Below are 26,062 nucleotides of genomic sequence, written 5' to 3' on the forward strand. Positions count from 1 at the left end.
GGGATACTTACTTAAAGTACAATTACCCTTTATATAAAACACATATGCGTGTGTATGGTTTAGTTTCTCTAGGCTACCTGGACTAACACAATGAGTAAGTGCTTCCAGTGTTTCATCAGCTTGTTGAAATATTTCAACTGGTATTCCATCAGTTCCTAGAGCTATGTCTTTGACTAATGCTTTCAATACAGGTTGGATTTCTTCCTTAAGGACCATTGCTTCTTCCTCATATGCTGCCTCTTGAAGTGCCTGAATGTTAACCAGTTCTTTTTTGGCACAGCGGCCCTATGTATTCTTTTAATATTTTTGATGCTTCCTGTATCATTCAATATTTTGCCCACAGAATTATCAATATTGCAATTCAAGTCTTGAATTTTTTATTTAGTTACTTCAGCTTACGATATGTTGTGTGTACCTGTTTGAGGTTTTTTAACTCTACATTTTTGCACATTTCATTATAATATTTTACTGTCTTCTCAAGCTATCTTTTGAAATTTTCTGTTCAGCTCTCTTTTTTTTAAATTTTAACAATTTTTTAGGGGCTCATACAATTCTTATCACAGTTCATACATATACATACATCAATTGTATAAAGCACATCTGTACAGTCTTTGCCCTAATCATTTTTTTCTCCTCTTTTCTTTTTTTACATTTTATTAGGGACTCGTACAACTCTTATCACAATCCATACATATACATACATCAATTGTATAAAGCACATCCATACATTCCCTGCCCCAATCATTCTCAAGGCATTTGCTCTCCACTTAAGCCCCTTGCATCAGGTCCTCTTTTTTTTTCCCCCTCCCTCCCCATTCCCCCCTCCCTCATGTGCCCTTGGTAATTTATACATCGTTATTTTGTCATATCTTGCCCTATCCGGAGTCTCCCTTCCCCCCCTTCTCTGCTGTCCCTCTCCCAGGGAAGAGGTCACATGTGGATCCTTGTAATCAGTTCCCCCTTTCCAACCCACTCACCCTCCACTCTCCCAGCATCGTCCCTCACACCCTTGGTCCTGAAGGTATCATCCACCCTGGATTCCCTGTACCTCCAGCCCTCATATGTACCAGTGTACAGCCTCTGTCCTATTCAGCCCTGCAAGGTAGAATTCGGATCATGGTAGTTGGGGGGAGGACGCATCCAGGATCTGAGGGAAAGCTGTGTTCTTCATCGGTACTACCTCGCACCCTAATTAACCCATCTCCTCTCCTAAACCCCTCTATGAGGGGATCTCCATTGGCCGACACTTGGGCCTTGGGTCTCCACTCTGCACTTCCCCCTTCATTTAATATGGTATATAGATACATATATACATATACATACATACACACATATACACATACATACACACACTTATATCTTTTTTTTTTTTGCATGATGCCTTATACCTGGTACCTTGGCACCTCGTGATCACACTGGCCGGTGTGCTTCTTCCATGTGGGCTTTTTTGCTTCTGAGCTAGATGGCCGCTTGTTCACCTTCAAGCCTTTAAGACCCCAGACACTATCTCTTTTGATATTCGGGCACCATCAGCTTTCTTCACCACATTTGCTTATGCACCCATTTGTCTTCAGCGATCCTATCATGGAGGTGTGCAGTCAATTATATGATTTTTTATTCTTTGATGCCTGGTAACTGATCCCTTTGGGACCACTCGATCACACAGGCTGGTGTGTTCTTCCATGTGGACTTTGTTGCTTCTGAGCTAGATGGCCGCTTGTTTATCTTCAAGCCTTTAAGACCCCAGTCACTATCTCTTTTGATAGCCAGGCACCATCAGCTTTCTTCACATTTACTTGTTCACCCACTTTGGCTCCAGCCGTTGTGTCGGGAGAGTAAGCATCATAGAGTTCCAATTTAATAAAAGAAGGTATTCATGCATTGAGGGAGTGTTTGAGTAGAGGCCCAAGGTCTTTTCGCCACCTTAATACTTGACCTATCAATATAGACACATAGATCTATTTCCCCATCCTCCTATATATATTTGCATGTACATGTCTTTGTCTAGACCTCCATGAATGCCCTTTGACTCCTAGCTCTTTCCTCCATCTCCCTTGACTTTCCTCCTGCCCTACTACCATGCTTCGTCGCCACCTGGGCTAGAGTATACCTCTTCTCTAAGCAACCTTACCCTTGATCATTTCCCACTAGGCCTGCCACTCCCCCTTCTCTACCATTTGGGGTCCCATGTTTTTCCCTTGTCCCTGGGTTTGTTAACACCACTTCCTTACCCCCCCTACCCCCCCACCCCAAGTCCCCCCTGAACTGTCCCGTTGTTTTTCCTCCAGATAGTTCATCCAGCCTGTCCTATTCAGACAGACCTGTGGAGACACTAACATGCACGAAAACAAGACAGAGGAAAACAAAGCAACAGTATGCAACCAGACAACAAAACAACAAAAACAAACCACTGACAAAGAACAGAACAAAACAGTTCACAAGAGAAAAGCTTGTAGTTAGTTCAGGGCTCGTTTGCTGGCCCTTAGGAGCGTTTTCCAGTCCAGTCTGTTGGGGCACCACGCCCTGGCCCCAAAGTCCACTTTCAGCATTCCCTGGGGACCTTGCCACTCCATTCCCTTGCTGTACCGCTGCACTCCCCCAGTGATTTTCCTCGGTGTGGTGGGATCAGGTCAGGTGCAATTCCCACACTGTGTCTCCGATGCAGTCCCCTGTATCGCCCTTAGTCACTGATTGGCATCATTTCTCATAGTGGGGCCAGCCATGTTGTTCTCTCTGTGGACTGGCTGCTCTACTCAGGAACATCATCCTCACGGCCTGGTGGGCCAGGCTGTGCTCCACTCTCTCCTCCTGCCCCTTCATCTTCTCCCGTGTGCTCTGATCAGTCCATCTCTCGGAGCTGCAGAGTCAATGTCGTCCTTTGGAACAAATTCTTTTCGGGGGAGGGGCAGGAATCCACTTAATTTATGGTGCTGGGGCCAGCCTCCCAGACCTCTCCACTTGTTCCCTACTCCACGCTGGGAGCTACTCTACGATTAAGAGCAAGTTTCACAGTCTCTTCTAACAGCCACTTTGATCTTTTCTTTCTTTCATCAGGTCTTCTGTCCTTAGTGTCTAATGTATCCAATCTGCTCTTGAAATATTCTCGAAATTCAGGTAGGATATCCTCTAGGTCATATTTTGGCTTTTGTGGACTTGTTTTAATTTTCTTGAGCTTCGACTAGAACTTACATATGAACAATTAATGGGTCTGTTCCATAGTTGGCATATGGCCTGGTTTTAGCTGCTTGATATTGAGCACAGATATAGGCAATTTGATTTCTATGAATTCCATCTGGTGAAGTTCATAGGTTTGATTGCTGTTCGTGTGGTTGCAAAAAGTATTTGGTATCAAGACGTCATTGGTGTTGCAAAATTCGATCATACAATCCCAGAGCCTAAGGGTGTGTGCCTGAGCTCTCTAATTGGACTCTATACACCTCCAACGAAAAGACAATAGCTATGATGTTTATGACTCTTTTCCTAGTACCTGACACAGCACCTGGCACATTACAAGAGTCCATAAATACCTGTTGAATGAGAAATGAATGCTGATGTCTTCCTTGGTCTACTATAGGGCAATTATGAGTTTCCAAAGGGTGGAAACATTTCTAATTCATCTGTCTCTCTTCTACTCTTGGTCGGAACCTAGCTCACTGGAAGCACCTCATAAATAGGTGTGAGTCAAATGAAGGATACCATGGCATTTCCTGGGTTAAAAAGTGTGTGAGCTCCGTAATTAGACTCTAAGCTCCTCCAAGGGACGGGTAATCTCTATTGTGCTTATGACTTTATGTACCTAACACAACACCTGGCACATAACAGAGTCCATAAATGTCTGTTGAATGAAAAATGTGTGCTCATAGCTTCTTTGGTCCACTATACCAAAAACTGGACTCAATTTTGACTCAGAGCAATCCTACAGGACAGAACAGAACTGCCCTTGGGAGGTTCTGAGACTGATTTTTTTTTATGGGCATAGAAAGTCTCATCTTTCTCCCATGGAGTGGCTGGTGGTTTTTGAACTGCTGACCTTGCAGTTAGCAGCCCAGTGTGTAACTCGTTATGCCACCAGGGCTCCAGGTTCCACCTAGGGCACTGTGAATTTCTCGATCCTGACCTCCCTTGTAAAGGGTCAGGAACACTTTCCTTGCCATTTACTATTTTACTATTGCTTACTCTCCTTTCCAACTTACCGTCTGTTATGAGGCCCTTGGTCAGCTTATTTAGCGATGTGACCCCAGTGCCCAGCATGGAGACGACAACTCAGTAACACTTTGTTGGTAAGAGGAATGGAGAAACGGGTGGATAGGCAGAGGGAAGGGGGATCAATTTATATTCAGTCAATCTCTCTTTCCGGAAGCCTCTCTCAAGACCAAACCATTAGCTGGATAGGTAAATAATTAATGAATGGGTAAATTGCTGGCTGGGAAGTGTTCAGAGGATGGATGTTGAAGAAGGTGTCAGCAACTTACCGAGGAGAGGGACCTGGCTGCTGGCATACACAGTACTTACTTGATCTTTGACTTTGGGATAGTCGATCGAACTAGCTTTTTTTTGTTTCTTTTCACCTGTTTCTTCACCTGTAAAACAGAAATTACACTTCTTCTTAGCCTGCCATTCAGACATTGTGAACTTTGTCGTTAATTATATTCCAGCATGAGCCTTCATCTTCAAAATTTGTCTCCTATGGGTCTCTGAAAGGGTCACATGATTAGTTGCTCCAGAAAGAGATAGATATAGATGTGGAGATCGAGCAGAGGCACAGATGAGTGACAAAGGGCACAGGGCTGGAGTGCTTACAAAGAACATGCAAAACAAACCAGAACACACCACTTGTATGGTTATTTATATAAAAATAAATATACAGGATAAAAATAGCAAAGAGAAAATGAAAATAGTCTGGCAAAGTTATTTGCTATGAATATAACACAAAGGATGAATCAGAATCAGGCTAATAAGGGACACACAGACCTGGACACAACTAATCCTAGAGACGGAATGGATGATGTTCTTATCTACATACATTTGTACATCCTATGCCTTTGGCCTATCCCAATCTGCCCTTCTTCTTTGCTTGGCTTATATAGCCTAGATAAGCTTATATAGCTTTCCTATTTCTCCCCCTCCTCAGGTTGACTGGCCTCTGTACCTCAGGCCCACCCCTCCTCTTACCAGGGGCACTTTGCCACACTATATTATGCCAGTAATAGAATGGCCCAGTTTCATTGTCTGTTCCCTCCCCTCCCCGCTCTAAGCCCTGGCTGTGAGCTACTCCAAGGTCAACCAGGGTCTTACTCATCTCTCCCCTGACACTTCATACAGCGCCTGGCCTACTGAAGATGCTCACTAAGAGTTTGCCAAGCTAAACAGAATCATGGACAAAACGCTACGGAGTACTTCATGCTTTCTGCAAAGAAGGAAGAAGTCAGGATCAGGCAAAGTCGCACAGAGCTGGTGACATTAGAGCTGGATCTGGCTCGATGAGACGCTATAAAGATGACCACGCACCTGAGTGGAGTGACCTGGGATCACTTCACAGAGGAGCAGAGATCTCATCTAACACTGTTGAGGGACATCAGTGGCCACTCAAACGGGAGCCGTCTGTCTTACTCAATGATGCTGCCCCCAAGACAGCTGCACAGGTGGCCCTTGTTCAAGCATTAGATACTTTGGGGGCGTTCATGTGGTTAAAAGCATGTTTTGCAACGTTAAGAGAATGATCATACAATTCTGTTACGTGACCATTCTGGGTCATTAGAGTAGGGTCCCTATGAGTCAGCATCAGCTCGATGGCAGTGAATTTTGTGAGGAGTTTGTTTCATGAAAAGTACCAGGTCTCCCTGGAGATCCCCCTAGAACCCTTAGTACGGTGCCCCGTAATACTGATGCCCAGTAAATATAGGTGAAAAAATTATATGCATTAATCATTAATGAAAATGTGTAATATGATTACATTCCAAAATTGTGACCGTGGGGAAATACCAGGGATTTGGAGGTTAGGAAAATCTGCTGTCAAAACCGAGTTTTGATACATGCTAACTGTCCTGGAGTGGTTAAATTCCTTCGTTTCTTCATCAGCCAGGGCTGTGATGGACTGAAGGGGAAAGATGGAGTATGCATAGACACAGGACACTACCTGGGACGCAGTTGTTACTTAGCAATCTTGATTCTCCATAAAACGAAAACATTACTAGCCGTTAAAAGGACGGTCACCAGGGAGACTGGTGCAGTAACCGGGCTGGAAAAAGGCTGAAAGGGAAGCTCTTCCCCGCCCCCTAGAAAACTTTACACCTGAGGTGGGAGGAGACCCTTAACCCTCACCCAACTAAGTTTCCAGCCACACCTGCCTCCGGCGTCGCTTCCGCCTCCGAGCCGTACGCGGGCGCGACGTCCCGGTCGGGCGGAATGCGCGCCTGCGAGTTTCCCGGGGATCTCGGAACTGCTCCACCGCGGCGTCTGCCACGACTTTCCTCACGCCTCAGTAACCGCGCAGCGGCGGCTGGCCGTGTAGGCGGCAACCGGCGGCCGGAGCGCCTGACTACAAGTCCCGGCATGCCCCGCAACCACTTCCGCCCGCAACCTGGAATCAGCCGCCACTGCGAACTACGAATCCCGAAGGACCCCTCGGGGCGCGTCACGCCGTCCGCTTCAGCCAATCGGCTTCCGCCAAGTCGGTGGGGAGGGAGACGCAGCGGCAGAGAAGATGGCGGCGGCGGCTGCACAGGGTGGGCGAAGTGGCGGCGGCAATAGTGGGCCTGGCGGTGGCCCCGGCTGCGGGACCAGCAGCAGCCGCAGTGGCTTGTTGGATAAGGTGAGGAGGTGCCTTACGAGGGCGGGGGCCGCTCGGGAGGCGGCGAGCCCGTCTGCACGTCCCCGCCCCCCTCCCACGGCCTCTCAGCGGTGCCACCGCGGAACCGGGCTGGCATTTAGAACCTGCTCACTCCACATCTTAAACCCAGACCTTCTTCTTGGGAGATTTACTCTCATTCTTGGGAGTGGCCCTGGCTGTTATGGCTGGCTGCCATAGCTTCTTGGGATGATTTGAGCGCCAGGCATGGCTTTCCCAGGTGGCGCGTTGGTTACTGTTATATGTGCCCATTTCCCCGACGGGGAACACGGAAGCCGGGGAGGGGGGTGGCATGAGAGCGTCTGCTCAGGGGCAGCATTCCCAGATCTCGACGCTGCCGCACCCTTAGGCACTGCTACGGAGCCCACGGGTCTCCTCTTGCTTACTGATGTTTCTATCACAATGGATGGAGTACTGAAATTACTTACGTATTTGAATATTGACTTCCCCTACCGGGGATTTATCCTTTTCCTCGACTTCCCCGAAACCAGGCCAACCCCCACTCCCCACCCCCCATAACCATCAGTCATCACTTTTATTTTCTCTTCCAGTCGTTTCCTAGGGTTGGGAAGATTGTTTGGAAGTGGGCAGTGACTGACAAAAGGCCTCCTGTTGGGTTGATGAGAGTATTCTAAATGGATTGTGCTGATGGTTATATAACTGTGCATGTACCCACAGCCAATGAATTGTACACCTGAAACGAGTGAATAGTGTGGTGTATGAATTAGATATAACCCCGCAAATCAAAGCACTACGCGCCCTGGTGACACTCTGAGTGTGGCGGGCGAAGATGCTACCAAAAACTCCCTAAGCGCAGTAATATCATACACATACGTTACATTGAAAGGACGTCGAGGTGTCCTCGTGCCAGTTAGTCTGTTCACTCACGGGACAGAGTAGAACCCTCCTTGTGAGTTGAGTCAGGTGTAGTTTTTCATATATCCTTATAAACGTATTTTGTTGTTGGGAATACACTGCTGCTGTTAGTGGGTGCTGTTGACCCATTTCCAACTCATAAGGACCCCAGGTCCAACAGAACAAAACACCCGTCGGGCCGTGAGCCATCCCCACAGTTGTTAGGGTTGAACCCATTGTGGCAGGGGCCAGTTTGTCTCGACAAGCGTCTTCCTCTCTTTCACTGCGTCTCTGTCAAGTACCGTGTCCTTTTTCAGACTCTGGACTGGTCTCTCTCCACAGGAGCCCTGGTGGCGTCGTGCCTGTGAATTGGAGTTGGGCTGCTAACTGCAAGGTCAGCAGTTTGGAACCACCGGCTGCTCTGAGGGAGAAAGAAGGCTTTCTACTCCTGTAAAACATGTTAGTCTGGGAAACGCAGTTCTACCCTATGGGGTCACACTGAGTTCGCATCAGCAGAGGGTGGTCTCCTCATAGACACTGTAAAGCGCTCAGTGCAGCTGTTTCTGCGTAGACAATTCAGGGACGTGGATCACACACTTTGAGTTGTGCAGCCCTCCGCGGCCTTCTGTTCTGAGGGCTTCCTCCTCCAGTCACATACTTTTGCTGCCCCCTAAGACGCTCTGTATTCTTTTTAGTGGCTTGCTCATACCACTTTGACCCCAGATAGATCATTCTTAGAAGATCCTAAGGCTCGAAGCAAACAATTTTACTAGTTTTGCTTAGCCGTTTGTTGATTTAAAACAAACCAAATCTCACTGCCCTGCGACTTGTAACACCCTTGTGTGGCAGAGTAGAATTGTTCCTCCATAGGGTGTCCAAGACTACTTGTAGCAGACAGCCTCATCTTTCTCCCTTGGAGCTGCTGGTGGGCTAGAACTGCTGACCTTGTAGGTAGCAGCCTGATGCTTAATCTATTGTACCACTAGGACTTCTTTTAAACAGCACATTGAGGTTTTAGTTCACTATGAGGACTAAAGTGCAGCTGACCCAAGCCATGGTATTTTCAGTTGCTTCATGCATGCAAACACTGCACAACAAATAAAGGAGGATTGAAGAATTTATGCCTTTGAATTGTGGAATTGGTGAAGAATGTTGTCTGTGCTGTGGGATGCTAGAAGAACGAACAAATCCGTGCTGGAAGAAGCACAGCCACCAGGAGACTGTCTCGTGTACCTTGGGCATATTATCAGGGGAGATCAGTCCTGGCGGGCTGGCATGTTTGGTAGAATGTCATTGAAAGAAAAGGAACCCTCTCAAGGAACTGGATTGACTCAGTGGCTGCAACAACGAACTCAAGTGTAGCAAGGATTGTGAGGATGGCACAGGGCCTAAACTTTCTGAACGCACTGCCATCGCGCAGCTTCTGATTCGGAATGACCCTATTCCTGAGGACAGGGTAGAACTGCCCGTGGGTTTCCGAAACTAATTCTTTTATTTATTTAGCAGATTTTTAATTTAGCGGTTTTATTAGCGCTTCATCAACATGTCACAATTCAGTCATGTCAAGAAGAATGTCATTCTTTATGGGAGTAGAAAGCTTCATCTTTCTCCCATGGAACAGCAGGTGGTTTCAAACTGCTGACCTTGGGGTTAGCAGCCCAGTGTGCAACCACTATGCTACCAGGGTTCCTCTTCCAGCAGTGTTTTATTCTGTTTATACATAGGGGCACTATTGGTTGGAACTAACCAGAGTGCACCTAGCAACAGTCACAACTTGGTTTTCCACAGTCTGTGTTGTTTGTTTTTGTTTTAAACTATGTATTGTATTCCATTCATCAATTCGCACATTTTGTTTCATGTCATAATTGTAATATCCTCAATATAAGATTACATATCCCACTTCCTATGTTTCTCATTTCCAGTTCTCCCCCTTTCCTATCCCTGCTGAATCTCACCTTTTTATAAATGCTGCTCTTTGGTCTCAAATAGCTGCTTATTCAGTGGAGTCCGAGCCTCCCTAGTGTTATTGCTCCCCCTTGGCTGGAAATTGAGCCTGATAAGAATTCAGTTCCGCTTCTGGCCCCCGGAGGGAACACGTCTCTGGGGATCCACCAGCCTATTCAATAAGTAAACCTGGACCTTTCTTATTTTTTTGAATCTTGTTATGTTTCTCCCACTCGACCCAGGACCGCCTCAGGTGGTTTCTGTTAGAGCAGTTGGTTGTGGTAATTGGGTACCATCTAGGTCTTCTGGTCTCGAGTAGAGAAACTGATGCTCCTGTAGTCTGTTAATCCATTGTTTTCATGCACTCCCGTTGTCTTCACTAGTCTTTCCTCTGCTTGGGGAGGGAGGGACCGATAGTTACTCCTTAGAACTTCGTTTGGTTTCCATTAGATTTCAGGGGATATTTTTGGTGTAGGTTTTAAAGATTGTCTCCAGGTAAACGGTTCAAGAGTTCATCTAGCTCCTCTGGCTCCAGAAAGTCTAGATTCCGTGAGAATATTAAATTGTGATCCGCATTTCTCTCATTTTGATTAGCCTTATTCTGAAGAATCCTTGGGCAACGTGTTGACTAATGTGGCTTGAGGTTCATTCATTTTTCTGGTCACAAGGAGGCAGTTAGTCACACATTCCATATTCTCCTCACTCGGCTTCTTTTCCCTCCCGGCAACTGTGATGGTTGTCATGTCTTGGGTGGCAGCTTGCAGTCTTTTACTACACTTGATCTTAGCCAAAAGACCGAGAAGCGATGCAGTTTGCAATCTTTTAAGACTCCAGGCACTCTGTGCAAATGGGATTCTGCAGCCTGCTGCTTTACTCACGCGTTCCTCTGTGTATTTCTCTCTTCCCCTCCGGTTACCGGAGACCTACAAATGACTGAAAAAGGAGAATTCCTGGGTTGCTGTTTGCTGAAAGCTTGGATGTGGGTACTAGTGTTGACTGGTTCTGATGTGTAACCTCCTCGACATTCGCTGCCTCCCTCTGATTCCTCACGTATAAAACCAGGCTTTCAGCCTTAATGTACCCTAATTGGCCTTTCAGTTCCAGTATGCTCCTGAGGAAATTGGATCAGTGTTATGTCTGATGTTCTAGGTATAGTTAAACACTCAGCATTTTGACTTGGAAATAGCTTGCAAACTTTCCCTGGTGCCTGTCAAACGGTAAACGTGTAAGAAGTGAATAGGGAGCTTGGTGGTGTGTAGTGCGGTCTGAGTTGGGCTTCCATTCCAGCTAGCCATTGAAGACTACCGGTCATTCCAAGGAAGAGCGAGGCTTTCTGAGCTTGTAAAGATTTGTAGCTCTGGGCTCTCTCAGGGGCAGTTCTGTGAGGTTGCCATGAGTTGGAATGGAAGCTGTGACAGTGAGTTGAATAATAAGTAATAAGTGACTAGGTGATCTTCAAGAATAATTCAGATTTACATGTTACTGCTGGTCCTTTGAGGTTTTGAAATATGGTTCTCACTCTATTGCTCCTCCACCTTAGAGACAGGAAGCAGCCCTGGTGGCGTAGTAGCTGTGCACTGAGCATGATCTACAAGGTCAGCAGTTCAAAGCCACCAGATGTTCCTCAGAAGAAAGAGCTTTTTACTCCCATAAAGAGTTACAGACTCAAGAGATACAGGGGTACTTCCACCCTGTCCCTGCCCTGGAGGGTGGTTCTGAGTTGGCATTGACTCAATGGCAGTGAGGTGTTTTTTGTTTTTTGAGACAGGAACATGTGGAGGTTGAAATGATTAATTGCTCCAACACATCTGATTCTTGGAAATTGATAACCATTTGCTACACAGAGTCTGCCTCCTGCTAGGTGAGCACCTCACAGCCCCAAGTGTTCTGTTTGCACCCTACCCCACTAACTACTTGTGCTATTCCCTTCCCTTGGATTATCGCTAGCAATGGTTACGCCTGGCCAGTCTGGTAGCCAGTGATTACTGAAAGGTCCATGGCATTACTGTGTTGTGTTATTAAGAGGACCTGGATTTGAAAGTCATTAAGATTTAGACTTAGAAGGAGCTCTGATAGTTTTAAACAGTATGAAGTTTGGCCGGTCAGTTAGCACACTCATCTTCCCTTTTTCCATCGGAGATAGTTGAATCATTGCCAAGTAAGTCACAGTTTTGTTGGGAGAATCCAATGAAACCATGTATTATGTGGATGACCTCTGGAACCTGTAGTGTCCAATACAAATGTGTGATAATGGAGGAGTTCAAGATAGCTGAGGAATTGGAATACTCAGAAACTCACTGCCACTGAGTCGATGCGACTCATAGGGACCCTATAGGACAGAGCAGAATTACTCCTGTTGGTTTCCGAGCCTCTTTACATGAATAGAAAACCTTGTCTTTCTCCTGTAGAGCCACCGGTGGCTTTGAACCGTTGACCTTGTGGTTATCAACCCAACGTGTAGTGCACTACTCTACCAAGGCTGACCCTAAAATTAAAACTCTGTTTAAGGAAGTAGACAGCCTTTGAGGTGATTTTGACTCGTAATGGCCATATGTACACAGAGTGAAACACTGCCTGGCCCTGCACCATCCCCACAGTGTTTGCGCCCACTGTCACTGTCACTGCGCCAGTCTAGCTGGCGGGGGTCTACTGAGCATGATGTCCTTCCCCAGGGACTAGTCCCTGCTGGTGTCCACGTCCAGAGTATGTAAGATGGGTGTGCCGCCCTCACTTGGAGACCTTAAGACCGGTTTGTTTTTGTTACGGCAGTCCATGAACGCATCTGGCCTGTCCCATTCAGCCCAAATTTGAGGGTAGAAAACAACCACATTTGCTCATGGTTTTATGACAGTGTACAGACTTGAACCCCTATTAAACAAGTGGGAAGGTCCTTTAATGGACTGTGCGGTCCTCATCACACTAGTCTCCAGGCAGCCCCGCCATTCAAAGGCAGCAATTCTTGGATCTCCCACGTCCATTGTCCAGCTTTCACATGCAGACAGGTGAGGGGATGCCGCCGCATCCATTCTGAGTCCTCAAAGGGGCTTCTTTTTATGCTTTCAAGGAGTTGGAAGGTCTTTCACAGACTCTCCCAATGTAGTACATGAATGATTTTCTTGACTGTTCCTTCTGTGGCATTAAATGTGGGTCCAAGTGAAATAAAAATCTTGACAATATTTGTATTTTCTTTGTTTATCATATGTCATTTATTGGTCCAGTTGCTAATTCATAGGATTTAATTTAAAAAAACAAACAAATTTATGTTCTAGTGCAACATGCTAAAAGCTGCATGGCTTTAATGTTACTTAATATAACTGCGCCTAAATTATGTTATGCAAGCCATGTGTATTCTCATGCACATTACAGGTTTTGTTGTAAGGCTTAAATTATGTAATATTGGGAAATGCCTTTGTGTATGGATTCAAAAACAAGGATGGCAGGATGCTGGGACCCCATCTAGCATAGCGGGAGTAGGCAACAGAGATCTGATGCAGGAGCTCTTGTCAGAGTGGCCCTAGAAGTGAGGGACAGAGATGGGAAAATACAGTCAGAAATGGTTTAGGTGCTTTTGAAGGGTGGGGTGCTGATTCCTCTAGCACTTACTGCACCTGGAAATTAAGCTACCTCTTAGTGTGACATATCGTCTTAGAGTGTTGCAGCTGTTTTTGCCCGTCCAGCTTCCTGTGAGGCGCCGTCATTCTCTGTGGTGAGCTACACTGTGAGGAAGTGCAGCGTTGTCCTGGCAGAGGGAAAACGTCAGCTCTGCCGCTTCAGGCGTCAGGAACAACTGTAGGGACATCACCTGTAACTGCCCCTGCACCGAAGGTATTTTGAGAAGAGTGGGAGCTAGAAGCCCTCGCCCTGCTGGAGTGATTCACATACAATGTCTTCCATTTGCTTTGTTTTTAGTGGCACGGGGCATTTTTATTTTGCAGCAGTATTTCAACTTACCATAAAGAAATGTAAGAAAGAGATATGAATGTGCTACTGGTTTTACTAAAAACCAAACTCACTGCCATTGAGTGGATTCGGATTCATAGCGAACCTAGAAGCGGGTGTGAGTATCTGCTTCTATGAAACAAAGAATTAAGCAATTCTTGTTTCTTGATCTTAAAAATAGGTATGCAAATATAATCTCCTAGCCTCCATCATAGAATAACTTAATTTATATTATTCTAGTAAGTTATTTTGCCCCCAACTGCATCAGGGCATGTTGCTCGACATGGCAGGCTATACAGGGGAAAAGGCTGCTTGTTGAAGTTGTTCTGGCTATGAAGGTTGCTGTGTGGCAGTGAACTATGCTTTCCAGGAGCTAGATCCAGACTCTTCAGCTTCATATCTGGAGTTCTGTGTCCTGGCTGAACTGTTGCCTGATTTTAAAACATAGCTTTCATATTTCAGTAGTTACAGACACAGACTCTGGAGCCAGACTGTCTGGCTTTGGGTCCTGGCTCTGCCACTTAACAAATGTGTGGTCTTGGGTAACTTAATAAATTTCTTTGCATCTCAGTTTCCTCAATAATAGGAGTAAAGTGGGCATAATATTTACCTTATAAGGTGATATCCGGTACCTAGTAAGCACTCAACAAAAGCTACCTAGACAGTTACTGTGAGGTTCAGCTTTCTTAGATTATTTTTCATAACATAATATGAAGACAGCTTATATCAGACTCCCTTGATAATAGTTTTCAAAGATTTATGGGAACCTCATCCCAGTCTCTGGTCGGATTCTTTGCACTGTTCTGGGTAGTCAGCAGTGGTTTCGCTAACGTATTTAATGAAGTGACTTTAGAGTTCATTTGTTGCAGCCACTTCATTGGAAAGAGAAAGCTGAGGCACAGGGAGTAAGTCACGGTTCCAGAACCCGAGGCTTCCCCAGGGCATAGCGAGTGTCCTTACAGCACTCAACTCACCGGGCCCCGCAGCACAGCAAGCCTTGTGTGGGCTGATATCAATACTGGAAAGGACACCTGCTTTACAGTTGGGACATGTAGCCTCAGGCTTGTGCCTCAGGTCATTTTCTCTCTACTCTCCTTGATGGTATAGTAGCTTGCCAGACTCTGAGACAGGTGGCCCTCATGCCCTTAACCCAGTTATGTCAAGGCAAACGAGTGATACAGTATGTTGTTACTGTAACTCTGTGTTTCAGTATATATTACTTGGGCAGTTTTGTAAAATAACTATAACATCTCGAAACTTTTTTCCTATATTTAATTTTATTAAAATTAAAAGCTGTGTCAAAGAACACTAGCAAGAAAGACACCAAAGAATGTGAGAAAATATTTGCAATTTCCCTGTCTGATAATGCTGTAGTGTCTTAAATATAGATAGTGAACTCCTATAAATCAATAATAAAGATAAACGACTTAATTTTGAGTAGACTTCCTCCAAAGCAGACATACAAATGGCCAATAAGTAGAAGAAAAGATGCTCAGTGTCCGCACTGTGGTTGTGCCTTCCAGCTGATTCCAACTCTTAGCGACCCTGTAACGGAGTAGGACTGGCTTGTAGGGTTTTCCAGGCTCTATAATCTCTATGGGAGATTTCAGGCCTTTCTCCTGAATAAAGTGGGAAACGGGTGTGCCATCAAAAACGAGTACATATTATGTTTATTAATATGCTTATAGCAACATTAGCCATCAAAGCCACAATTGAAAACAACCCAGTGTTATCACCTGATGAATAAATAGACTAGTTTGTCCCTAAAATGAAATAGCACTTAGCCATAAAAGGGACTGACATGTTAACACATGCTGCACTACAAATGAACTCTGAAAAACTGGTTAGTGAAAGAAGCTTCTGGGAGGGTGAGAAAATGCAAAAAGAAAACCACAGAGAGAGACCACTTCAGACTCCTTGGGGGCTGTCATACAGAAGACGGAAAAGAAATTATACGCTGGATCAGAAGGGACATGGGGAAATTGGAACACCAGCATTGTTAGCTTTAAACTCGGCTAGGGTTTTCCATGCACACAAATTGGATGGTGATCTAGTCTCTTCAAAAATCAAGTTACCACTGTTATGTGACTCCTAATTCACTGGAAATGCCCTCATTCCATTTCAGGACTGCTTTTAGGTACCAGGTAGAGAGCGGGGTTGGAAGGAAGGATATTTCAGCACGTGCCATGATGGGTATTTCTGCATTTTGTCACTGAAAAGTACTGAGGAACTTTCCTCTGGTGAATCGTAGATGCTGTTCTGTGACCCTCTGCAGAATATGATGGGTGGTTGAAAATCTCTATGAGAGTACAGCATCTCTTTGGAATGACCCACCATGTTAAAATGACATATTCTGGTTTTATTTCACAAGTAATTCAAATTCCATGTCGATTCTTTTGCTTGTGATTTATTTGACCCAGGCTAGAAAATTCATTAATTTTTTCTTAGCTCAATTTGGGTTTGTTTGTTTTTTTAATTAGGTGGTATGTTTGATTTGTAGGCTGGCTGGCTATGAGATCAATATTTAACATGTTCTCAAAAGCTGATCTTATAGCTATAAATCACCAGCAAGGACAGCGGGGGTGGGAGGGGAGGGTGTTAGTTGACTCTTAATCACTTGGAACTTAGCAGTTTCACTTCATGAATTTTTTCCCCCAACAATCTTCTTGAGTATATATTTGTGTGTGTGTGGGGGGGGGGTGTGCGTGTAAGTAAAATAATATAAAAGGTAACAATACATTCCTTTACATCGCTACTTTTTGTAGACATTTATTCCATCCCTTTCATGTCTTTGATCTTATGCTCAATTAAAATGATAAATGTGAGGTTCTCTTTTCATTCCTTCAATAAAATAATCTGTTTTGAAGATAGATGAATTTTGTTTTGTATTGTGTATGAAGTATAATATTTGTTCACTTGCTATAAAAAATCAAGTTAATTTTATTTTTAAATAATATTTTTAATCCAGACTTGGCTCTTGTGATCTACAAAAGGTAAATTTATCAGATTTTTATGTTTCAGTTGCACCCACATAATAATTTACATTTGAGACAATTTTTGACTGGTGTATTTACATGGTTAAAAATGAAAAGGATTGCACACTACCCATATGCCATGGAGGCTCACTCCCACAACTGCCCTTTGACCTCGCAGGCCATCTGGGTGCACTGCAGTGTGATAACCAGAGCCCTAGAGATGGGCCTGGGTTTCTTCTAAAGCTTCACTGTGAGAAACACTGCTGTAGTGAATAACATGTAATACCAGTTTATATGTAGACAGATGCAGAGTAATTCCTTGATTGAATTCACCATTGGCTTCCATCACTGCCACACAAGTTTGAATATCCTCCAGCCGTGTGTGAGAGACTCAGTGCTGCTGATTAGCTACATCATCTTTGGAAAACTTTCTAAATCTCCATAAATGAGGGAATTTGAAACAGTTTTTTTCAGAGTCATAATGGGTGATGGAATCGGGTCTAGGACTTGGTTTTTAGTTTAAAAATGCATGTCCCCAACAGATCATACTGGATTTGCCACTGTCCACTGCCCTAAAGTAGCCTCGAGTTCTGGTAACTGTAAGAGCTATCACCTGACGGTAGAGGTGGTGACCCAGTGGTTACGAGCTGGGCTGTAACCACAAAGACAGCAGTTCAAAACCACCAGCTGCTTCTCAGGAAAGGCGAGCGAGGCCTTGAAGCCCACAGAAGCAGTTCTGCTCTGTTTATAGAGCCACCGTGAGTCACACTTGACTCGAGGGTAGTGACTTTGGTTTGATTTTTCCCGATTTTGTTCATGTGAGTTCATGTATGTATGTTTTCTGAGTTTTTTTGATCATAGAATAAAACCATGAGCAAAAATAGTTATTTTCGACACCCATAATTGGATTAAATGGGGATAAGCCATGAGTTCACACTGTGCTTCAGGCCATGTGAGTATTCTGGTTTGGGACTTCTTGGTTTGATTTCTCAACATGGTGACTAGCAACATCATTTGAGTACCCCCTGATTCTAGTTACCTAGTCTTCTTCAATATCTTCATCAACAACTTTACTTTTGGTAAAAGTATACACAACAAAATAGGTTCCCAGTCAACAATTTCTGTACACAATGCTCATTGACATTGGTTACATTCTTCAATTTTATTAGCGTTTTCATTATTTCTCTTATAGCTGCTTCACTGCTGTTAATTTAGTCTCAGAGCCAAGGTACGCTGCCGTCATATAGATTTTAAACTCACTGCAAACCTGTAGGACAGAATAGTGCACTGGTCCATAGAGTTACCGAGTCTATAAGTCTTTATGAGAGCTGACTGCCCTATCTTTCTCCCTTGGAGGGACCGAGGGTTTCAAATCACCAGCCTTTTGGTTAGCAGCCCAACATTCAGCTCGCTGCACCACCAAGGGCTGCTGAAGTTAGTTTCATTACCTCGCAGCTCGCATGTCTGTGTTAGAGTAACTGTTGTCCATTTGGACATGGAACCATCCACAAACATCACTCTCCACCCTGAGACCACAAGAACCAGGTGCGGGTCTGACCACCACCACCCACTGCTCTGAGGGATCATCGCGCTAGAAGGCCCTGGGTAGAGCAGAAGGAAATAGTGGAACAGAACGCCGAATCAAGGCCAGGCTTGCTGATCACGTAGGGTTTGGTGGAACCCCCAAGTTCCTGGCCTTTCAGGTTTAGAAATGAGCTCACCTTCATGGTTCAATTTTTAGCCGAACAATCAACAGGTCTCTAAGGGAAACAGTAACTCTCGGGAAGTGTGCATACCTTAAAAGAATCAAGGATGGGATCAGAAGGGTAGCACTTAGCAAAGGACAAAGCCCAGGGAGGCTAGGAAAGGAGGAGGAATAGAGACAGGAAGGAAGTGGGATGACGTGGTGCACTGAGGGGATTGCAGTCAATGAGGAAACAAAATGGGAATGAATTGTGGGAGGTAAAACTGATCTCTAAACCTCCACCAGCTTCAACATGTAAAGTATTTTAACGGGTTTCCAGATCACTTATTTTTTTTGTCTTTTAGATCATGCTCAGAAGAGAGTGACTTCCATACGCTTCAGGAAGTGTAGTTCATTTACTTTTTAATTTGTTTTATAGTGGAAGATCGATGATAAACCTGTAAAAATTGACAAATGGGATGGATCGGCTGTGAAAAATTCTTTGGATGATTCTGCCAAAAAGGTACTTTCATGAGGAGTTAGCATGTGTGATACTAATGGCTCACATAGAGAATCTTTCTTATTGACACCTGGCAATGACCTTAGTTTTCAGCATTAGAAATGGAGCCTGACTAGGAGGGTGTAGAAGGTCTAGTAGGGCTTGATCAAGGACAATGTAACATACAGGAATTCCTGAAACCCAAATGAAGGCCAAGCATAATAGTGGGACAAAAGGAAAGTAAAAGGAAATAGAGGAAAGAACTAGGAGGCATAGGGCATTTACAGAGCTCTAAATACAGGCATGTACATATGTAACCATATTTATATGATGATGGGGAAATAGATCTATCTGTATATATTTATAGATTTAGTATTAAAGTAGTAGATGGACATTGGGCCTCTGCTCAAGTACTCCCTCAATGCAAGAACACTTTTCTTCTATTAAACTGGCATTCCATGATGCTCACCTTCCCAGCACAACCACTGAAGACAAAGCAGGTGCATAAACAAATGGTGAAGAAAGCTGATGGTGCCTGGCTATTAAAAGATATAGCGTCTGGGGTCTTAAAGGCTTGAAGATACACAAGCGGCCATCTAGCTGAGAAGCAACAAAACCCACATGGCAGAAGCACACCAGCCTGTGTGATCATGACGTGTCGATGGTATCAGGCATTTAAGACCCAGAATAAAACCATACCCAAGGTGAATTGGGGGTGGGGAGCATGGAGTGGAGACCCAATGCCCATCTGTAGACAGTTGGACATCCCCTCACAGAGGGGTCACAGGTAAGAGATGAGCCAGTCAGGGTACAATATAGCACTGATGAAACACACACCTTTCCTTGGTGCTTCCTTCACCCCACTATCATGACCTCAGTTCTACCTTACAAATAGTATTAGGCCAGAACATGCACATTGCTACAGATAGGAGCCCGCAACACAGGGAATCCAGGGTAGATAAACCCCTCAGGAGAGTAGAGATACCAGGAGGCCTAGGGGAGGGTGGGGGGAGAAGGGGGGAAACCAATCACAAGGATCAATCTAGAACTCCTTTCCAGGGGGACGAATAACGGAAAAGTGGATGAGGAGTGGCTGACGATGATGTAAGATATGGAAAAGATAATCTATAACTTAGAAGGGTTTGTGAAGGGGGCTAGCAGGGGAGGGAGTGGTGAAGAAATAGGGAGCAGATACCAGGGGCTCAAGTGGGAAGAGGATTCTTTGAAAATGATGATGGCGGCATATGTGTAAATGTGCTTGACACACTGCAGGAATGTATGGATTGTGATGAGATGTAAGAGTCCCTGATAAAAAGGATTTAAAAAAAAAATTCTGACAGTTCTAAAAGTAGGAAAAAGTACATGCAAATATAGAAATTAACCATCTCAACCTCCTCAAATTCTTTCATTTGTGAACTCTGGAAATCTGGTAATTTACTGTTCTTGAGGTTAATTCGCCTAGTGCTGAGAAGCTTGGGAGAAACAGATATTGATCCATGTTTAGTCATGTTTCCACTTTAGAAAGGAAAAGAAAATTTTAGCTGCATACTTGGTGGGTGGTGGGGGGGCGAAATTTAGGATTTAAAAAATTAGATTTAGTTAATTTTTCTGGAATCTTTTATAAATGGCTTGCATCTTGATTGCTTGGAATGGTAATAAGTCTTCATGTCCATTTTATCATGGAAATTGAGAATAAAGCAGACAAGAAGGGAGCATTCGAGGGACGATGCTGGGAGAGTGGAGGGTGAGTGGGTTGGAAAGGGGGAACTGATTACAAGGATCCACATGTGACCTCTTCCCTGGGAGAGGGACAGCAGAGAAGGGGGGAAGGGAGACTCCGGATAGGGCAAGATATGACAAAATAACGATGTATAAATTACCAAGGGCACATGAGGGAGGGGGAAAGGGGAGGGAGGGGAAAAAAAAAAGAGGACCTGATGCAGGGGGCTTAGGTGGAGAGCAAATGCCTTGAGAATGATTGGGGCAGGGAATGTATGGATGTGCTTTATACAATTGATGTATGTATATGTATGGATGGTGATAAGAGTTGTATGAGTCCCTAATAAAATGTAAAAAAAGAAAAGAGGAGAAAAAAGTGATTAGGGCAAAGACTGTACAGATGTGCTTTATACAATTGATGTATGTATATGTATGAACTGTGATAAGAATTGTATGAGCCCCTAATAAATTGTTAAAATTAAAAAAAAAGGGAGCATTCTTGTTAACTGGTTCCTTTTTCTTCTCACTAGGTACTTCTGGAAAAGTACAAGTATGTGGAGAACTTTGGTCTCATCGATGGTCGCCTCACCATTTGCACCATCTCCTGCCTTTTTGCCATCGTGGCTTTGATTTGGGATTATGTGCACCCCTTTCCAGAGTCAAAGCCTGTCTTGGCTTTGTGTGTCATATCATATCCTTTTTTAATGGTTAAGTTGTTTTCTATTTCTTGTATCAACACTTCTCCCTGCAAAGAAAACCAAACTATTTAAGATATTTCTAAAATAAACACTTTGAGGATTTACCTTCAGAAGCAATTAGCAAACGATCTCAAAAAGTGGATCCTGATCAAAACTGATATTACCCAGAACGATCCCAAGTCATAGTCTCCAGAATGGGCACCAAAGGATCCAAGACTCCTTCAGTGATCAGCTAAGTCATTCCAGTGAAGAGTTTGGTTTTATAACGGGGTCAGTTTTCACAGGAGTTTCAGTGGCAGCCACATTATTACAAATATATGGCTTCCCAAAAGAATTAACTTGATGGTACTTCATTTGTTTAGTTATATTTAGTTAGAGTAACACTAGAAAAGATGTACTTTTTATAATTAGTCAACTTTATATGTCACATTTCTTCTGTGTACTGTGCACACTCAATATGTGCACCATCTCTATCCCTGTGACAATCCTGAAACGTCAATATTGTCCGCATTTAGAGGTAAGGATACTTGGACACAGAAAGGTAAGTAATGTAGCAAGGTGACACTGGTTAAAAGCCAAGATTAAAATCTAGGACTGCTTCACTCCAAAGCTTTGCCCTTCACTTTCTTACCTCTCCCCTCTATAAAATTTAAATAGTCCTGCTACACAAACTGGCACACACAAAGTGCTCAGGTATGACAAAACCAAACCCCCTGCTATCCAGATGATTCTGACTCATACTGGTGTTTCCAAGGATCTAGATCTTACCCGAGCAGACTCATCTTTTTCTCATGAAGCAGCTGGTGGGTCCAAACTGCTGGCCTTTGGGTTAGCAACCCGATACTGAACCCACCATGCCACAGGCCTCCTTCCTCGTAGTAAAACCCAAGCCCACTACCATCCGGTCGATTCCAACTCGGAGTGGACTCGTAGTGGCCGTGTCAGATGTAGTGGCCGTGTCAGATGTAGTGGCCGTGTCAGACGTAGTGGCCGTGTCAGATGTAGTGGCCGTGTCAGACGTAGTGGCCGTGTCAGACGTAGTGGCCGTGTCAGACGTAGCAGACCAGCCTCTTGTGGAGCTCCTGCTTGTATCCACCTGGGCTCCTTTTTAGGTACAGTAGCTGTTGATGCTTTCCTGAAAATGACCATGAGACTATACTTAGACGTACAGGAAGTAGTTATAGCAAAACTAGTTGAAGTCACATTTAATGGTTCTTGAAATTTTTTAACCATAATTAAATTCCCTATGATTAGTTTGTTTCCATAGAGAAGTAAAACAATTATATTGATGTCTTGGTAAGTTAAGTAGTAGGACCTTGAACATGTCGCTCTTGAGCATCAAAGATGAGAACCAACAATGCACTTGATTTATCACCATCTCCCTCTCCCCATGGAGCGTTAACCAGATACAGACGTGCTTCTCTTGACACATAGAAGTGTGACAGTGAAATAACTAAATTTGCAGTATTCATATTAACATGACAAAGCTGGCTTTCTTTAGGACATGAAAGTTTCCATAACCCTTGTTTGTCACTTTGTGGTATTTCTTTTGTGTGCGCATTTCTCTGTTTTTCCCTTAACGCTGTTTGAACCTATTTTGTGATGATGGGGATCCTGACCATTTACACCTCGTATAAGGAGAAGAGCATCTTTCTGGTGGCCCACAGGAAAGACCCGACCGGCATGGAACCTGATGACATTTGGCAACTGTCCTCCAGCCTCAAAAGGTAGGACTCTTGTCAGGTTCTGCATTTTGGTGGTGTACCTGCCCTGGAGGATTGAGTCATTATGAACGGCAGGCGATTGCCCTGTACTCTGCAGGTCACATAAACTGAAGACAGGTGTTTGACTGCTCTAGGCCGCACGCCAAGGGCTTGCATTGTCGCAGATCGTCTCGGAGGATGAACTGTCAGCGAAAGCATGTTGCTGAAATACTGCAGAACGAGTCTTTCTCTGTAGCCTGGCTAATTCAGCCATTTAGAGTACGGTACGATAAGGCCAAAGGTGTGAGGGCATTTATCTTTGTGAAAGCCCATTAGCTTTTATCTTTATGACCCTGACCTCACTCTGGATCGATCTAGAACCTCTGGAGCATTGGCCGGGGCAGCTCATAGAAACAATCCAGGCTCTCTTTCTGGCCAGCATTAGGCATAACGTCGTGCAGCCCCCACACACGTCTTTTTAGCCACTCAGGACTGACTTCACATTCCAGCTCAGTCTCTTTCTAGCTGTGTGACCTTCAGTAAATCATGGCACCTATTGGAACCTAACAGGATGAAAAATGACTCCGAGCGTTGTTAAGAAGTTGGGGTACCACTTATAATAGCAGACATGTGCATTGAGTGCTGTACAGCTGCTGTTAGGCCAAGTGCATTACCTCCTTTAGAACAACCATTTCCTAGATCTAAAAACTATGGACACATAATTGAATGAATCCTAATGTTAAACAGTTAAACGTGATAGAGCAGGAATTCCAACTAAGTCTGAGCCTAGAATGCATGGTTTCCGTCACCATCCTGAGCACACATAATTGAAAAGTACAGAGGTTCATACACATCCTGTCAGTTCTGTCTATATGGATCCATTCTGGCCACTGAGCTCGTCATTGCTGCATGGTCCCTTATTGAAATTGCTTCACAATGCCTACTTCATGCCCACTAATGGACCGCATCGGCCGTGCCATCTACCCATAATCAGCTCCTGGCACTGCAGGCAGATGAGCCTTTTAAAATGGCGGTCAGATCTTCCCAGGCTTCTGCCCAAGCTCCTTTCACTCCGAGAAAAGCCCCAGCCCCAAGGGTAACTTAGACGTCCATATCTGTCCTCTGCACCCAACACAGAGCAGACATAGCTCTCATCTCACCCAGTGCTGAGCCCCTGCCACCCTCACGCCCCACACAGCCCTATCTTCCGTGACTCCTTTCTGGTCTCCAGACACTCCTGGAATGTTCTTGCCTCATCTGTGCCTTTGTGAAGACTTTGCTGTCTTTAAGAGGTTCAAGGAAGAATAAAACAATCATAGAAAATTCCCATGAGCTTTGGAAGCCCCTTCATACTTAAAAATTTTTTAATTGGCTGCCCTTCACACGCTAAAATGAAAGCTTCAAAAGGCAGAAATCAATGTGTTACGTTCACTGCTGCATATCCTTAACATCTAAAACTACCTCATATATATATAGGTGGCGCTCAATACTTTTTCTTTCTTTTGAATTTGTGAAAGACTCTTCTCAAACTGTATCATCTCTTCCATTTATGTTCTGTCATCAAAACCACGCAACTGCTAATAAAACCATCCCTCCTCCTGACCCGTAGGTCCTGGCACCCAGGTTGGCGTTAATAGCTTAGACCATTAACTGATGGACGAGCTATGATTTCTGAGCACCAGACATTAGGGCATCTACTCTAAGCAGGATCGTCATCCTGAACGAAGTGGTAGTTTTCTTATGTTGCACATTTAGAAACAAAGATGTCAGAAAAAGTTTGCTCCGTCTAAAGGTAACAACCAGTTTAACAAGACAGAGGAAGAACATCAACCCTCTAGAAGTTGGTGTCATTAAACCCCCTGGAGTGGGTGGCGACAGTAAAGACCGAGCTGCCTCCCCGTGCAGCGTATGCCCTGCTGGGCGCCTCTCGTAAAGGAAGGTGTGCGGCTAGTCGCAAGGAGTAGCGCCTGAGTGGAGGCCAGCCCTGAAGGCAAGGGCCCTCCCTCCCTGGAGAGCGGGCGCCTGCTGTGCGCCAGCTAGGAACAGAGCAGACGTGAGTGAGGCCGTCGCCCTCAGCGATCTCCCCGTCTGACACAGAAGACGAATGCCCAGGCAGCGTTTTCCTAGCGGGTAACATTGACAAAAGATGAGGGTCTTGGAAAGCCTGAGGACATATCATTAGTCTGGCATGGATTGGCACCCTGTATCCGAGTTGCATAGTGACTGTTGGTGTTGTGGAGGACGAAGGTGGGGTGTCTGACTCAGACTGGGAGGGTTTACGGAGACTCCCAGAAAAAATTAAGCCGCCTTATCAGTGAGAACAAGTCAGATGAGATAGAGAAAAGTCTATTAACAAGGTACTTTTGAGCAAAGCCCATCAAAGTCCAGAGGTGAGAGAAGGTGGTTCATGTGACATAATCATGTCTGACCAAATAAAGGGAGAGGCACACAGTAATGTAATTAGGGAAGACATGTCAGCACTTGGTCTGGACCAGTGTCTTGGAAGCAGTGAGATGTCCTCAGAGTTTTGAAGCATGGATCTGTAGATACTCGACATCAGCAGCGTCTAGGGCAGCCCTTTGCTTGCTGTATCGTTACTGGTTGAATTAATACTGGTTTTAACTGGTTGTCTCTGCCCTGATTGATGCCTAGGTTTGATGACAAGTACACCTTGAAGCTGACCTTCATCAGTGGGAGAACCAAGCAGCAGCGGGAAGCCGAGTTCACCAAGTCCATTGCTAAGTTCTTTGACCACAGTGGGACACTGGTCATGGATGCTTATGAGCCGGAAATATCCAGGCTCCATGACAGTCTCGCCACAGAAAGGAAAATAAAATAGCTAAGTTCTAAAGGCAGCCGGCTTTCTACTGGGTCATGCTAATGTAGGAGGGGCAGGGGGAAGAACCGTGAACTCAAAATGGGTAAAGTCAAATAAGAATTGTTTTTAAATCCCCTGTGTTTCCTGAAAGTTTAGTCCAAACTGGATAAATAGAATTTTCTAGCACAGATATGAGAAGTTGTAGGTCTGATGTCTAGCTATAGCCTCTTCATTTTTCTCTTCTGGAAAACCTTTCTGCCAAAAGCCACAGCCTTCCCCCTTCCTACCTGCAGTACTTCATATTATAGAGCTTTGTGCCATGCAACATTGGAAGAATTGCTTTTGGTTTTGCATTAAAATGAACCTTATTAACAACTGCAA

General features: G+C 44.6%; 2 protein-coding genes across 2 annotated transcripts in view; one reads left to right on the plus strand and one right to left on the minus strand.

The window, feature by feature from the left end:
* The window catches only part of XRRA1 (X-ray radiation resistance associated 1), a 78,106-nt gene extending 71,593 nt beyond the window's left edge, over nucleotides 1-6,513 (minus strand). Inside the window, exons 1-2 of the mRNA XM_075546278.1 lie at nucleotides 6,344-6,513; nucleotides 4,513-4,580 (exon numbers count right to left, since the gene is read on the minus strand). The gene's annotated coding sequence lies outside the window, so the exon portion shown is untranslated. The remainder of the gene's footprint in view (nucleotides 1-4,512; nucleotides 4,581-6,343) is intronic.
* A 141-nt stretch (nucleotides 6,514-6,654) lies between these two features.
* On the plus strand, nucleotides 6,655-26,062 carry SPCS2 (signal peptidase complex subunit 2). Its single transcript, XM_075546280.1, has 5 exons — nucleotides 6,655-6,811; nucleotides 18,684-18,767; nucleotides 20,993-21,152; nucleotides 22,752-22,887; nucleotides 25,516-26,062. Exons 1-5 carry the CDS (start codon nucleotides 6,704-6,706, stop codon nucleotides 25,700-25,702), a joined length of 675 nt encoding a protein of 224 aa, XP_075402395.1. The 5' UTR covers nucleotides 6,655-6,703; the 3' UTR covers nucleotides 25,703-26,062.

Source organism: Tenrec ecaudatus, chromosome 4 (assembly GCF_050624435.1).
Source record: "Tenrec ecaudatus isolate mTenEca1 chromosome 4, mTenEca1.hap1, whole genome shotgun sequence".
NCBI lineage: Eukaryota > Metazoa > Chordata > Mammalia > Afrosoricida > Tenrecidae > Tenrec > Tenrec ecaudatus.

Excerpts from the sequence above, each read along its gene's own strand:
- SPCS2 (XM_075546280.1), top strand. The coding sequence starts at position 6,704 with ATGGCGGCGGCGGCTGCACAGGGTGGGCGAAGTGGCGGCGGCAATAGT. Across the intron at positions 21,153-22,751 it reads CTTGGCTTTGTGTGTCATAT|CCTATTTTGTGATGATGGGG; the intron begins CATATCCTTTTT and ends ACGCTGTTTGAA. Across the intron at positions 22,888-25,515 it reads CTGTCCTCCAGCCTCAAAAG|GTTTGATGACAAGTACACCT; the intron begins GTAGGACTCTTG and ends ATTGATGCCTAG.